Here is a 17,240-nt window from a genome sequence, read left to right on the forward strand (position 1 = left end):
ATCTCTAATATAATATCTAATCATTATTGTCTCAGCTTCTTGCATTTTGAGCTTACTACACAAGCATGTTCAAAGGAGATAACTGCGGTAATTGATACAATGATCTATTTTGAAATGGTTACTTCCCTTGAATAAAACAAAACCGGAAAAAAAAATTAATTAATGTAGGCTACTCTTGATCTTGAGTATTTTTTAAACAGCAATCCCTTGTAAGTTCATTCGTTATAAGGTAAATAATGGCTTTTAGTGAAATTGTAATCTTTAGCAGATACAGAGCGACAAAATTTGAAACATGAGCTTTCTAAAAACTTCGAAATAAAAGCCCCGTGATTGTTACAAAGATTCAGGTTATGATAATTGGTTACACCTATATTCATAAAATGACGTCATTAAAAATTGCTTATTTATCGAATCAAAAAAGGTCGCACAATTTAGTGTATCATTTGTTTGTTTTGTTTTACAGCTAGAAAGATAGTTTTGTTGTTGGGGGGGGGGGGGGGGGTTGGTAGTTGTTTTTCTTTTGTTTTGTTTTTGTTTTTTGTGTTTTTTTGTTTTGTTTTGTTTTTTGTTGTTTTTTTGTTTTGTTTGTTTGTTTGCTATTTGTTTTGTTTTTGTTTTGTTATTTTTTGTGTGTGTTTTTGTTTTGCTTTGTTTTGTGGTTGTTTTTTTTTTTTTTTGTTTGTTTGTTTGCTTGTTTGTTGCTTTTTGTTGTTGTTATTGTTGTGTATTAGTTGTTTTTTTTTTTTTAATGTTTTTAGTTTGTTTGATTGTTTGTTTGTTTGTTTGTTTGTTAAGGTGGGGTTTCTTTTTCTTTAGGGGAGGAGGTTGTTTGTTTTTTTTTTTTGGTTTATTTGGGACTTTTTGTTTTGTTTTGTTTTGTTTTTTTTTTGGGTTTTTTTTTTTTTTTTTTTTGGTTGGTTGTTTTGTTTTTTGGGGGTTTTTTTTTTAATTGGTTGGATGTTTTGCTTTGTTTTGTTTTGTTGAGTCTTTTGGGGGGAGGGGAGGGGGCGGTTGTTGGGGGTTTTGTTGTTGTTTGTTTTGTTTTTTTAGTTTTGTTTTGTATTTCATTTGTTTTTCTTGTTTTTTGTTTCTTCGGTTTGTGGTGTGCTTTTATTTATTGGTAATCTAGGGGGGGAGGGGGGTTGTTTGTTTGGTTTTTTTGTGTGGTTTTTTTTGTAAATTTTTACTTGATTTTTTTTTTTAATTTTCTTTGCGTTATTTTGTTTTTGTTTTTGTCTTTGTTTTTTTTTTGTTTTGTTTTGTTTTTTTGTTGCTGTTGTTTTGTTTTTTTGTGTTGTTTTTTTTTATTGTTTTTTTTTTTTTTTTTTGTTTTGTTTTTTTGTTTTTTGTTGTTCATTTGTTTGTTTGTTATTTGTTAGTTATTTTGTTTCTGGTTTGTTTTTGTTTTGCTTTTGTTTGTTCTTTGTTTGGGGTGGGGGGGGGAGTTGTGTTCTTTTTTCCGTTTTTTTCTTTTTTCTAAGTTTGCGTCAAAATAGTGTTAACTATACACATTTATAAATCACATTTCTATATTATGGTTTCCCAATGCTAAATGTGCTTCACAATCTTTTATCTATTTTCTTTCAATATGACGTATGAAATCAGGTTTCCATTTTCATACCGTACAAGTCGCCTGTAACGTCTCTTTTTGTACTAGAACTCTTACCAGAGATGGAGAGAGAGAGAGAGAGAGAGAGAGAGAGAGAGAGAGAGAGAGAGAGAGAGGAGAGAGAGTGAGAGAGAGAGAGAGCATATTAAGATGAGAAATGTCTGTGTGATGCATTTCTTCATGCATATTTAATTGTTATCATGTAATCTTATAACAAGTGTAACTAAATAACCGATTTGCACTTGTTTGCAGATCTGATAAACCAAATCATTATGGGATCATTTTTGTAATGGAAATCTCAAAAAATGAAGCAAACTATTGCAATCTTATAACAAGTGTAACTAAATTACCGACTTGCACTTGTTTGCAGATCTCATAAACCAAATCATTATGGGATCATTTTTGTAATGGAAATCTCAAAAAATGAAGCAAACTATTGCAATCTTATAACAAGTGTAACTAAATTACCGACTTGCACTTGTTTGCAGATCTGATAAACCAAATCATTGTGGGATCATTGTTGTAATGGAAATCTCAAAAAATGAAGCAAACTATTGTCCATTACAACACTGTTAAACTAGGTACATAATAGCTTTCGGATGTCAGACCTCCATGTATGTACACGTTGTAAATGACAAATTGCCATATATATGGAAAATAAAGCTTTATTACTATTATTATTATTATTATTATTATTATTATTATTATTATTATTATTATTATTATTATTATTATTATTATCATTATTATTATTATTATCATTTTATATTATTATTATTATTATTTATTATTATTATTATTATTATTATTATTATTATTATTATTATTATTATTATTATTATTATTATTATTATTATTATTATTATTATATATTATTATTATTATTATTATATTATTATTAATTTTTTATTATTATTATTATATTATTATTAATCATTATTATTATTATTATTATTATTATTATTATTATTATTATTATTATTATTATTATTATATTATTATTATTATTATTTTATTATTATTATTATTATTATTATTATTATTATTATTATTATTATTATTATATATTTTATTATTATTATTATTTTATTATTATTATTATTATTATTATTATTATTATATTATTATTATATTATTATTATTATCATTAAGATCCATCATTTCTTGTAGCTAGGTACTCATTCACAACTGAGTTGGATGATTTGAGTGAACTGACACGACATCAAGGATCTAGAACTTTGCGAACATTGCCATTAATCCATCACCGATCCCGCACAAGACAAGACACGCACATCATATTATTGAGCCACGGACGCCACATAAAGCGGTCCTTCGGCGCTATTGGGGCCTTAGTGCCGGAGTTAATCTCAATGTCTGTAACGTTGGAGAGACAGGAATTGCTTGCTTATCTTTTGTTTGTTGGTTTTTTCTTGTTGTTGGTTGTGGTGTTTGTTTGGTTTGGTTTGGTTTTGTTTGTTTTGTTTGTTTGTTTGTTTGTTTGTTTTTTGTTTTGTTTTTCTTGGTGTTTTTTTTTTTGGAGGGGGGGTTGTTTCTTGTTTTGTTTTTTTTTTTTTTGTTTTTTTTTTGTTTGTTTGGTTGGTTTTGATTTTGTTTTGTTTTGTTTGTTTTGTTTTTGTATTTTTGTTAGTTTTTTGTTGTTGTTGTTTTTGTTTTTTTTTTGTTTTTTTTTTTTTTTTTGTTTTTTGTTGTTTTTTTTTTTTTATCTTTTCTTTATATTTGGCCTCTCAGGAAACTTGTATCTATTCTCTATTTTGATCGATTCCATTGGTTCCCCCAACTTGTAAAAAATCCTCTTTACAGCTTGTTAGGGCCACCAAACTTGTATTCCCTATATTGATCGATTTTGACAGTTCTCGTCACATTCGATTTAATTAACATAAGAAACTAATGTTTCGTATAGTTATGCGCAATAGCGTCCGAAAATCGGTATTGTTTAGCTCACCTGAGCGTTTGACTATCATGGCAATACTGCAACATTCTAGACTTTGCCTGTGGGTTGGCATGCATGACTGAACTGAACACTATTGAATAGGTCAAATGTTCACAATTATAGCTAGCAAAACAATACGTGACAATAAATCCAAAAACAAGCGTATGAGTAACGTTACTAGAACATGTACTCTGAGGGACATGTGAGGGCGCGTTGACAATTCTATTAATCTAATCGCTTGCTGAAAAGAAAGGGAAAGTGACTTCGATCAAAATCTCTACTCTAGTTATAAATTGACAATGAAATGTTACAGCAGTTTTATCACAACTACCTTCTTTTTTTCTTTTTTCTTTCTTTTTTTTTTTATTTTTTTTAATTTTATTTTTTTTTTTTTTTTTTTTTTTGTTTTTTTTTTTTTTTGTTTTGTTTGTTTGGTTTTTTTGTTTTTGTTTTTGGTCTTAGATATTATCATTCATGAATTGTGTTGTGGGAAGTATTATTCAAAACCACTGGTTCGCCTTTATATTGCTCCTTAATTTCTTAAAAGCCAGTAAATATTGGCATCGTGGTATCGATGGTTAGGATTCGAATCCCAATTGAGATACTGATGTTTTTTTCTTTTGGCTTCGGTTCTGTCCATATTGTTCCATCGCAGAATGTCTTTTTAAAGCAGAAGTGCAGCCTTTTATACAGTATTTTTTTTTAATGTGCTGAAAAAAAAAAAAACAAGTAAAACAATGAAGAAGTGGAAGGAAAGCTTTAAGTCAATAATTAACAAAGATAAATAATGTGGGCTTTTGGGTTTCTCTTTGTCAACAAAGAAGACTAGGAATTCAAGACCAACATCTTCGTCGAATAAATTGAATCTCTTATCTAGCTACTAATGAATTACTATTTTTATTTGATTTGTTTAATTCGTTTGTTTGGTATTGGTTTGTTTCTTTTTTTTAAATTTTTTTTTGTTTTGTTTTGTTTTGTTATTTGTTTTGTTTTGTCTTTTTGTCTTTTGTTGTTGTTTTTTTTTTTTGTTTTTTTTGTTTTTGTTTTTTGGTTTGTTTTTTTTTTTTATTTTATTGGGTTGATCTTGTTGGTTTTTTTTGTTTTTTGTTGTTTTTTTTTTTTGTTTTGTTTTTTGTTTTTGTTTGTTTGTTTTTTTTTGTTTTTTTTTTTTGTTTTTTTTTTTTGTTGTTTTTTTTTTTGTTTGTTTTTGGTTTTTCTTTTTGTTTTTTGGGTGGGGTGTTAAGCTGCTTATGGTGAGGCGGGGGTTGGAGAGGGGGTTGGTTTGTTATTGTTTTGTTTTGTTTTGTTTTTTGTTTTGTTTGTTTCTTTTTTTTCCTTTCTATTCATTTTAAAATTATTTTTGTTGCTGTTTTGTTTTGTTTTTTTGTTTTGTTTTTTTAGTTCGTTTTGTTTTTAGGTGAATACAATGAAAACATATGTACGTCAGTGAAAATCGACGTATAGTCTATTCATTATAAGGTCTGATAACCCAAGTTTTTACGAGTTATAACTCATTTTTATAATAGAAATGTGTAGATACTCTCAAACCGACGATAAATTCCAGTAGGTACAAAACAACAGTGTTGTATCAAGCCTCTCCTTATTGCTTTCATTTATCAGACCTCTGCAACTCATGCGCGCGTAGGTAGCAGCAGCCTCTTATGGTTCTCACACTACTATGTTATGACGATCGACCCAATCAGCAAAGTCCGGTCCGCACTCGTGCACCGTCGCAAACCCGCCGGGTAGCATCGTCACAACACACCGTTCGACTAGATGCTCTGCCGTCTCAGGTTCTTGCCCACAGCGGGTATATGTTGGACAGTCAGAAAGACCCCACCGATGAAGCGCACTGGCCGTGAGGCAGCTCCTCGTCCGAAGCCGATTCGCCGTCACCCAGTGCCTCCTCTTACTGGTATCAAAGCCTGGCAACTTCTCACCAAGCTTAGAGGAGGTAACGCGTAGGTGAAATCCGTTTGAATCGAAAAAAGGGTTACCGATTCGTATTCTTGTCCAATTTATTTATTTATTTAAGAATTTGACAACTTGAACATCCTAACCTCGACGCCGATAAAATTGAATCAAAACAAATGCCTCCATCGAGGACAGCCATTTTTGTACCTTGAACTTCTAAACAGTATTATTTCCTAATTCCTATCATTTTTACTTAAAATTCATTTATTTTTCTTATTATTATTTTTTTTGTAATTTTCTCTTTAGTTTATTCCTTCATAATACCATACTAACACAGTTGCCCACATTTCATTCATTGAGATAAAATTAACATAAATTCGAATGATGTTTGTTTGTTTGTTTTTGTTTATCTTTTTCTTTTTTCTATTTTTTTTTATTGGAGGGGAGGAGGGTTGTTTTGTTCTTTTTGTTTGTATGTTTGTTTGTTTGGGAGGGAGGTTTTTTTGTTATTCTATGCTTATCTGCTTCTCCCTTTCTAATAATAGAGAGATTATAATCTATACCATGGGACCCCCGCAAAAAAATGGTAGGTATTTATGTCGGGTTGGTTTATACGCAGAAAATAGAATTTATGGTAAAAATTATTAAATTTGAGTTCATTTTATTTGTTTTATTAGTGAGAATGACCTTGTTACCTCGCAGAAAGCTTTAAATTAAATACATCTGATCATTTCAATTTTAAATTCACTTTTGGATATTATCGAATTCAAACTAGCAGTATTGTGCTATAAGTGCCTTAATGATCAAGCACCATTGTTTATTACTGAATTTTTAGAAACTTATAAGCCAACGAGGAGTCAACGTTCTGCACTAGACTCTACAAAATGAATTGTTTCAAATAAATATAAATATAAATTTTACGGCGGCAGATCGTTCAGTCACGTCGGACCGTCCATCTGGAACTCTCTTCCTAAAAGAATAAGAGAAGCAAAGTCCTTATCAATATTTAAATCAAAGTTAAAACACCATCTCTTTGTTAAAACACATCTTGATTAATGCATCTTTGTAATTTGACCCCAATATGAATGTTAATTTAGTTTATGTTATTATATCATTATTTTATATTATTTCCGTATTTGACATAGCATGTGGATGTATTATAACATATCTTGTATTAATGACTTTATGTTTAGTTATTACATTGTTGTAATATGATAATATTATGTTGATGTAGTATGTATAATGTTTCCTTTGTATAATAATGTCACTATATTATTGTTTCGCGCATTGAGCATCACCCAGTGATGAAAATGCGCGTTATAAATGTCATGTATTATTATTATTATTATTATTATTATTATATTATATTATTATTATTATTATTATTATTATTATTATTATTATTATTATTATTATTATCTGATTCACATCGACATAATACCAAATCGAGGCGGTAGGTCATATATTTTTGTGACAATATTTCGACTGGAGGAGGAGGGGGGGAGGAGGAGGAAAAGACTACCTCGGCGTTGACGACGACGATGAAGACGACAAAGAAGAAGAAGAAGAAGAAGAAGAAGAAGAAGAAGAAGAAGAAGAAGAAGAAGAAGAAGAAGAAGAAGAAGAAGAAGAAGAAGAAGAAGAAGAAGAAGGAAGAGGAGGAGGAGGAGGAGGAGGAGGAGGAGGAGAATGGGCATGCTCATAAGCCTAGTCTCTTGATTGAGCGTGCATTTGAAGAGGTAAACTTAGAAAGGGCAATGAATTATGTTTTGCGCTCCGAGAGTAAGTTGTAGCTATTCCTGTTCATAACCCGTGTTTATAAATTAAGACAACTATGGATTTCGTGAAGTTCACTAAAATCTGACAAAGCGCGTTTGTTTGTGTGTACGTGTGTGTGTGTGTGTGTGTGTGTGTGTGTGTGTGTTTGCGAGTGCGTGTGTGTGTTTATTTATTCCTTCATTTCTGTCACTCAGTCATCATTTTTAAATTAACTTTCATAATTGCACGCCATAACTTGCAATTTTTTTGCATCATTGGTGAACATGGTGACGTCATGATATCCCAACAACAATATTTGGAGGTCGTTTGTTTTGCGCCGACATCTTTAACTTAAAAGTTTTATTTATTTATTATACATAAATAAATAAATAAATATAGAGGAACTATCATAAATACACCGGTTGAAAACCGGTCTCAAGGTAATTTTGTTGATGTGTTCTATTCGTACACCTGTTCTGAAAATAGCGGAAACCATCAAGTCAACGGGTAAATAGTAACCTTACATGTCGTTCTCCAGTGACCGATCCAAGATTTGTTAGAAACAGCGTCAAGATGCCGGGTCAAGTGTTAAATTTGACTGCAGACCTCCCAGTATCCGAAATAACATTGCACCGCGGGGACACAGGTGAGTCTCATTAATTATTTAAAAACTGAGCTAGAGTAGCAATTTCTGACTTTCACCCCAATAGTTAGCTTTACATTTGTTAGACACTCATTTCAGTTTGCATTTTATAAACCTGACCCTGTGTGTTTTTGCCACACACCAAGCACTTTCAGAAAAGTAGTCGGTGTTGAATACATTGAAAGATAGTGATAGTTTCTTCCACACAGGGTACGGATGTGCTTTGTTAATTGGAATTTGAATATTGAAACATTTTATAATGAGTGTAAAGGATGGTAACGTCGATCGCTGCTGTATTTCCCTGTTGCCAAGAAAGTGTGGGCAAGGGATGAAAATTACGGTTGAAGATGAGGTGTATAGCTCCGGAAAACTCATTAACGTATCAGTGCGGCGTTTGCCCGACCATAATAAAATTAAGGCCGTCAAAATCTAAATTCTAAACTGAACACAAATCAGTCCTGAGCGTCTTGATTGCTAGGCCAGGTTTATTACATTGCAAGGTACTTGTACTACTTGTACTTCAAGTTGTACTTGAACTTGAACTTGTCATTGCTAGTAGGACCTATTTTGAGAAGTATATTAGAGAACCACCTAGCCTCGGTGGTTCTCTAATATACTTCTCATTTCTCTCACCCCCCCCCCCCTCCCCCCTCTTTCCCAATAAAGTAACTTGGTTGCTGAGGGTATTTAAATTACTCCTGTATAGTATAGATACTGTGTACTGTATACATTACATTATGTTCCATCTTCTGAAGTTGATAATTCTGAACTCTGATTATTCCAAGATTAAATTGGAAACGTCATTATCATGGTCATCATGATTGCTTCATCCATTGTCGATCATGAAATAGGAATAGAAGGCATGTCATTTTGAATCTAAAATCCATTATAACTTACCTTTTCAATAACTTTCATTGCTCAGCATAATAAACTGTGCAGTGAATGACTGGAAAAGCTGTAATATTCAAATGTTTGCTTTTCAGGGAGCAGCCAGGAAAAAGTATTTAAGATTTAACTGTTGCAGCAACAATGAATCTAGCACTTGACACACAAAAATAGATTGGAGTGGGAGTTTAGCGTTGAGCTGAAAGAGAAATAGCTAGCTATACTTAGCCAGCTCACTGTATCTTAAACCTGATATATTGGGTCAAGAGCTATACTATATCTTAATCTTGTTAGAGAAATAGCCACACACGTTTTGGTATTCAGGTATCCTCCCCAAAAATGTTGTGCATCTCTTCAAACATGGCAATTTTACAATTTTATGATATTCAAGCAATGAAATCATATCTAGCATTAGAAGTCTGTAATTGGAATGATCTGTCAGTGACAGACTTTGTTCTATATAATTTTCTGGTAGATTTTAATGGAATCTGTACCAGTTAATTGGAATGATTTTTAAAGCTTCGTAATCCTTTTCTTGCCATTTTTAAACATTTATCAGAAACAAAATGTGTTGTTTCAGAGCAATAATGATAGTACAGTCCACTCCAGATATTTGCAACACCTTGGGATCAGTGAAAATGTTGCAATTAACCAAACTTGCGATTAACCAAAGATGAGTCTCCTGTCTGTGATTGCAACTTTTTACACATTGTTGTTGTAAACATTGTTCTTAGTCCACCAGAGACTGTGCAATTTGATTGAAGCAAAAACCATATGGCAGTCCTGTATAGCTTTTGACAAGGAAAAGCAGCTTATTCAGATTGGGTTAACTTTCTCTCTTTTGTTCTCAACATTTTTAAGAGTCAAAAGAGATTAGCCGTGATGAGAGACAATAAGCTCTCACCAAACCCGTTGGTCATTATGCGCATTTGTCAATCTTAAAATAATCTATATCATCGCTCATTCTCTCCTTTCAACTCCATTGTCTACCTGTTGTCAAGACCATGCCCAGCCCGCTTGCCTCATATCTAATGGTCACATAAATGGTTGCTCAAACCCAGACTGAAAAGCTCTGCTGTCTTTTGTCTCGATAAAATAAGAGTGACGACACACTACTGTCGCATTAAACCTCGCTCACTCTCTATTCTTCAACTTCATGACAAGTGATGAAATTTAATCATGAAATTTTGTTTGATTGATTTCTTGAATTTGCCACTTTTTGAGTTCGAAACTTTGTTGCGATTAACTGAATTTTGTTACAATTAACCAGTGACTTTAATATAGAATTAATTACGTTTCTTGGGAAATTTTGCGATTATCCGAACTGGACTGTAATGTAATGGCATTATTGCATGATAACAGTCAACAGTACCATTGGGAGAAATTCCACTTCAATGACTAATAGAAAATAGAGTTGCTCACCTTGAAATAGTTTTCTTTAGCAAAGAAAGAAACAAATTTACCTCTGTCAAGCCACTTCATTGACAATTCATAATTTTAATGCAAAAGAACCTGAAATCACAGCGCATTTAGTCAAGCATTTTGTTATGACTAAGATATCTAGTGGGTTTGCGACTGTACACAAATGCAGCAACGAATTCGCTGCCTGGATAAGCCATCATGATATAGTAGTGTGATACCATTAGTTAAAAGCTGCTGCCTTCTTGGTTAGTTATCAGTTGTGCTTGAGAGTCCCTGGCATTCCAATAAAGACCCTAATTGTTAACAAAAAATTTATCTGTTTAATATTAATCTTACCAGGCCAGTTTCTTTCTTTGGATAAATCAAACTCATTTTAACTTCAGATGAGCAACTCAGTATAATTTATTATTATAGAATGTCTCCCGTGCGATTGAGTCAATTACAATCTCTTGTTTCTTAGACTTCACAAATTGAGCGTCTTGAGGAGGAACAAATAATTTATATTATTTCAGATATAGATGTAAAATAGATATTTACTCTTGATGAGCATTATTGGATGAAATGTACTGTAGACTGTGGTGGAACAAATTTTATGTGTCTTTGATTTATATTCAGTGCCCGAGGATTTTAAGTTTAATGACTGTTCCTTTCAGGCTTGGTCTCTCATTCTCTTTACATTTGTGGTCATATAACGATGAATTTTATGAAAATCAGAAGGCAACATTTAGGCAATCAACTGAATGGAGGCACAGTATCCCTCACTTACTTTTACAAATGCTACTACAGTTACTAATTGTGTAGTCTTAATAGGCTCTTCTACCAATAATGAAGGCAACTTGCATAATTGGAGGTGTTCCGTTGTTTTGTTTATTTTAACACTGTTTGATTAGAATGATGTTCTCATTATGTCAATGAGGGTTTCACCATTTCGGGAGACAAGATTTGTTATGAATTAACAAAGATCTAAGTGCATATCTCACTCGACACGTACAGGATCAGGTTTGCAATGTAATAATAATAATAATAATAATAATAATACACATTTATATAGCACTCATTCTCGTGTAAAACACAAGCTCTGGGCACTTTACAATATAAATATCAATTTTAAGTGAAAAAAAAAAAAAAAAGAATAATAACAATAATAATTATTCATAGCCAAATCAAGGATTCATAGAGTCAAGAAAAACAAATACAGTAAAAATGGAAATTGCTTGTGTCTTCATTAAGTCAGTGTGTATTTTCTTTTGCTTTGATTTTCGTTTTAAATAGATAAATGACGGTAAGAGGACATTATCTAAGTCTTAATACATGTACAAAGCTTGCTGCCTGAAAGCTTGAACAATTTCCACCTTTAAAAATTTAACGATTTGCAAGGATTATTATTGTTGCTTTTCTTATCAAGGATGATTTATGAGCTAACTTCATTTTGAGCAACTCATGTCTCTGTTATAGTTTTGTGGGTTTGTTTTTTTTGGTTGGTTGGTTGTTTGATTTTTGTTCTTTTTGTTTGTTTGGGTTTTTTTTTTGGGGGGGTAGCTTCAACTTTGATGGCAATGCTTAAGGACTAGTAAATACTGAACTGTTAAGTAAAACAATGAAATGATTGCATTCTCATGCTCTGGCTTTTAAAAAAACTTTATGAAATTGACTAAGGATGAAATAGAAATAAATTTGTGTAGGAAAAAATCTTAGATGAATCTATCTATGATACAAACAAACTCGTTGTCTAGTTTATTAAAGCAATCTTATGATATCCATTCCTTTAGATATGGATTTTATCTTGAGGAAGCATCATTGCAGAATGGTAGATAAGATTATCGCAGCTGTCCCATCTCAAGACTTTGCATTAAATTAATTAAACGTCAACTGGATTGGTCTGCAAATGAACCAGCAAAGATGGACATAACTACTCAGTCTTCACCTTCCATTTAGCTTTCATTTATTAATTTATTTATTTTTTAGAGAGAGAGAGAGAGAGATCTATATTTACTCAACAAGCGCAAAAAAAAAAAAAAAAAAAAAACAATCCAGTGATTTTTATCATGCAGGTCATAGATTCCTCTGTGCAAAGGAAAGACACAGCATCAAGAACATCTGGAAACATTAAGGTAGACACACAAGCGCTATAATATATTTTTTTCTTCCCCCTTCAGGTTTAGGTTTTAATATCAGAGGAGGCACAGATCTTCCAAACTTCAAAGAGGACACTGGAATTTTCGTTACTAAGCTTAAAGAAGCTGGAGCTGCATATAGAGACAGACGTTTAAAAGAGGGAGATAAAATTATAGAGGTAGGTTGCTATATATATTCTGATCTACATTACATGGCTGTTGATAAACTGGTCACAAAGCAGTTTCTCTTTATGCAATATTTTGTCTCCTTTGGTGACTGCATATGAAATGCAAATAGCTACAACAAACATTCACCACTCCTGTGGGATTTTGAAATCTTTGAGGATTGAAAGTTGTCATTTTCTAATCGAAATTGATTCTTTGTTTGTTTACAGGCATATGAGAATGCTAGACAAAATTTGATAAAGCATAACTTCATTCATTCAAATAAATAATGTATCAATAAACATATGTCCAAAAAGTCAGGAAGAAATATATCTTATCTATGTGTATTGTTGTCCATTGTTTATTTTTTATTTTTTTAAGTCAAGAATAAAATATGTTCCTCTTATTCTCTATTTCAGATGGGTTTTTTTGTTTCTTTGGGAAGGGGTAGATTTTATTTCTTTGTATATTAAAATTTGCTGATGACCTACTCTATTTTTCTTCTGGAAAATATACACATACATCTTTTAATTTGTGCAGTGGGTTACCATCATACATGACAGCATAAGTATTGCATGTTTAGTTCCTTTCATTATCGTTGCCAATTCTGTCACATCAAAGATGTCCCTTATTTTGACTTTGTTAACTTTGCAGTATATTGTGAAATGTATAAATAAAGTCAGGACTTTAATTTGAATCCACTCCTTTTTCTTTTTAATGCAACTTCAATGTTGTTCACAAACTTTTTCAATCTTATAGGTAAATGGCACAAACATCCAATCCCTTACACATAATGAAGCCGTCCAAGTTTTCATCACAGCTGGTGAAGTTGTAACTATGAAAGTTCAACATGGGGCAGAAGCTCATGTCTTGGTAAGTGTTATTAAAAAAATAATAATAATAATTGAGCTTTTATTTAGAGCAATATCGACGAAACATGCTCATAGCACTTTACAAAGGATCCCTGACCAACAGCAGCACTTAACAAGTAGAAAGAGACATTTATGCGATATTACAATTTTTTCTGACAAAGACAATGCTGATAACAATCAGGTACTCATTTTACACCTGAGTACGGTGAGAGAATGTGAGTATAGAGCCTTTTCCAAGGGCTCGACTATGCAACACTCAGAACTGGACTCAAACACAGGATCTTCCTATCTGAAGGCGAATGTCATATCACTAAACCACATGGCCACACATTTTCTTTAGATCTCTATTAAGCCAAACATGTCTTTACCTGAAAAGCAGTTATGCAGATTATTTTCAACCTGTGACATTTGGAATTTATCACTAACATGAGCATGAATGGAATTTGAAAATATTTGTTGGCTTTGTCATTTATTTTAACACAAGAGAGTTAAGCGATTTGGATGAGTAAAACTGTAAAGTAATATTACTAAAATAGTCTTTTACACCATGAGTAAATAAGTCGAGTAGAAAAGTTTTGACGCCTCCCTGGTATTTTCAAATCTCTTAAAAGATATGAAATTGTACAAAGCTTAGTTCATTTCCTTTTCGTTTATCATTTTAAATTTCAACATAGTCACCATTTTCATCCTCACAGAGGCAACAGCGGCACATCAGTTGTTGCATCGCTCGAAGAGGAATTCATGTGTCATACTTCGACACAATTGAGTCGCATGCACCTGCACCTAGCCATCTTTGCCAAAAATTGTCCCCTTTGAGTTGTCTTTTAAGTCAGGACTCTAAGGGAGTGTTCTACTGCTTCATGAAAACAGCTTCTTTCAATGTGATCATGCGTTTGTGTGAGCATTCTCTGTATCCAAAGGACACATTCCTGTCTGTAAGCTAGGATTTCTCAATTAATATATTCAACTATTCCCTTTGATATTCCAAGACTTTACAAAGTTTCTGAATGCATTAGCTCGGATAACAATGCCAATTATTTTTATGATTTGCTGCAATCGCTGCAGCTTGTGAACGGCCACTGTAAGCCTGGTCATTAATGTTCATGGAGACGGCATCATTCCAGTAGACCACTTAACCCACCTGTGAACTGTTCGAATGCCGACACACGAGTAATCATAAACGCCTGGTCATTAATGTTCATGGAGACGGCATCATTCCAGTAAACCACTTAACCCACCTCTGAACTGTTCGAATGTCGACACACGAGTCATCACAAGCAAGTTTCAGCCATTTATGAATGTTTACGGGCACAAATCTCTCTGCAGTAAGGAAATCGATTACAGACAGCTCTTTGATGCTTAATTCCTTTTATGTGATTTCTTTGACCGACATGTTTGAATAGGGGTTCTACTTTCAAATAAGATAATTTAAATACAAGAAATAGCAAGGGAACAATATTTGGTGACCTGATGGAAGAATAAATGTCTCACATTTTAATGTATAATGTTTACTGGTGCATTCACTACAATCAGAAATATCTGGCTGTTCCAGAATGGAATTTGCTTGTTATATTTGAATAGAGGACAAGATTATTTCATTATTATAATGACATTAGAAACCATTAAGATGATTATTTGCATACGGATTGATTAATGCATAATCTCATTAAAATGATTTTGGATAGGTGGTTAAAATTGATATATTTATTCTTGCTCTCTGTCCTCCTTAACTTGCGACTGACTGTCAACTCTTAAAAATCACTTTTTTAGAAACTCCCCCTGCATGCTCTGGTTTTGGTGCATTCCCTCAGTTTCTTAATCATTTGTTTATTTGTCAATATCACCCCTCTTCTGATTTGAGAATGAAGAGGCAGTGCACTTATTTCACTACACAAGACATCAAGGTGGCTGTGGAATTGATATTATCATAATAGGATATGCTTATAAATAGCCCAGAGTATGCCAAGAATGTCTTTGGGTCATATTTTCTGAATTTTGGTGGAGGAACAAGCCCTCATGATTTTCAATTTCCACCTATGATTACAGTATATGGCACCCAAAAGGTGATCTGAAGTGTTTGAAATGGGGAATTGGTTTCTTAGTAAATTATATTTTTCCTACTTAATCTTCATGTTTTTAATTGCTTATACTTATACTGTTTTGGGTTTTTAATTTTCTTGTTTGTTTGTTTTTTTATCCACAGAAAATCTTGGAAGGAAGGAAGAAGGGCAGTGGTGGTTTAATTATTGTCATCGTACTTCTAGGTATTGCTGCTGCTGCAGGTGTCGGCTTCTATTTGAGCAAGAAAAAATGAGTTTGGTGGCAAAATTCCAGGGAGGGGTTGGGTTGTATATTTAGTATTCAATATATTATTAGTATCCATGCTCACCGCCAAAACTTTTTGTGTCTTTTGTTTTAAGTTTTCCATTTTATTTTCATGATAGGAGACTGTGCCACCTTTTTTAGGTTTGATTTTGATACATTTTACAAGATTTCACATTTTATAGATAAGTATCAGTTGCTATGATGGGTATAGAGTGAGTTTAATTATCTTTTCAACAACTATTTTATAAAAGAATATATATGGATCCTTATTTTGTGCAATGAAGTGACCTAAATCATAAAACCACTGGTGAACATCAGAGTTGGCATAAAGTCACCATCAGATATTGTATTATTTATACAATTTATGAATGATTATGATTGACAAGTAAAGTCCTACATGAAATTAAAATGAATTGAATAATGAATCTCTCAATCTGAGATAAATGGATGAAAAAAATTAAACAGTCTATTTAGACAATATGTTTTTGAGATGGTCATATAGTCTTCAATAGCAGGAAGGTATATATATATACAAATTTGTCAACTGCATAAGTTATGTTCATAACGTAACAATTTTTGAAGTTCTGAAGCCTGCTCTTGATATTTGAAACTTAAAATAATACAACAAAATCAAAAGTATTTTTGATTAAGTTCACCAAGTGGGTAAGATTAAAGGATCATGGGTGGTCAAAAAAAAATAAATGTGAAGCTGGGTTCTTCTTACAGCCTCTTTACATGAAAAACAATTTTTTTTTTGATTGACTCATGCACCATTGTATGTATCTCATAATGTTGCGTAATACAATAATTTGTTCCTCTTTAACATCATTAAAGCTATTACCATCACATGTAATGGACTTGGACTTTGTTATTATAATTTTTAAAATTCATTTTATCATCTTGTTATTTATACATAATTTGAAGTTTACAAATGAATTTTCCATTACTTTTTTTGTCAGAAATTTAATGTTTTCCCTTTACATTACATTTCTATTATTACTTATATATTGTTGTTCTTTTTTAAAATATTTATTATGTTTGCGTTGCATTTTAATTTTAATGGGACAGTGTTAAAGGAATCTGAGACCAATCTTTGGCCATATGAAATATTATCACTGATTGAAGTGTGAGTGGAGTATGATCACATTTGTGCCAGCTGTTTCGTCACTCAAATGAAATTATAATAATAGCTCAAGTAATTTATAGGAACTGAATTGCATTGCTAAGTTCATTCCGCTTTTTGTTGTGATATTTAATGTTGAAGTTCATAATTCTTTTTGTTTCTTCCAGTTGGTGTTATCTTCTATTGAAGTATGTTTTATTCCTGTATTTATCTTAATCTTTTCTTTGAAATTTTGCTATCTTTTTTCCTTTCTTTTTTCTTTTTTTTGTCATGGCCTTTCTAGTTGGAAAATTTTACTTTGGAATGAAGAGCAAATAGTGTGTTGGAAATCTCACCAAACATTAATTAAAATAGCTTATTTGCATTTAGGTAATCTTTAGATGTAGGCAAATGAACCCCTAAAACAGATATGTTTTAATTGTATCAGAATCCAAAACCTATAAATCCATAAAGGTATGT

The 17,240-nt window shown here is 32.0% G+C and overlaps 1 protein-coding gene across 1 annotated transcript; it reads left to right on the forward strand.

The window, feature by feature from the left end:
- Positions 1-7,501: 7,501 nt before the first annotated feature.
- LOC144961282 (synaptojanin-2-binding protein-like) lies at positions 7,502-16,506 on the forward strand. The gene is made up of 4 exons (XM_078894534.1): positions 7,502-7,878; positions 12,339-12,475; positions 13,221-13,334; positions 15,537-16,506. The coding sequence occupies exons 1-4, from the start codon at positions 7,806-7,808 to the stop codon at positions 15,645-15,647; spliced, it is 435 nt and encodes a 144-aa protein (XP_078750660.1). The 5' UTR covers positions 7,502-7,805; the 3' UTR covers positions 15,648-16,506.
- Positions 16,507-17,240: the final 734 nt, after the last annotated feature.

This window comes from Berghia stephanieae, chromosome 1, assembly GCF_034508935.2.
Source record: "Berghia stephanieae isolate SIO BIC M18660-M18661 chromosome 1, UCSD_Bste_1.3, whole genome shotgun sequence".
NCBI classification, from domain to species: Eukaryota; Metazoa; Mollusca; class Gastropoda; order Nudibranchia; family Aeolidiidae; genus Berghia; species Berghia stephanieae.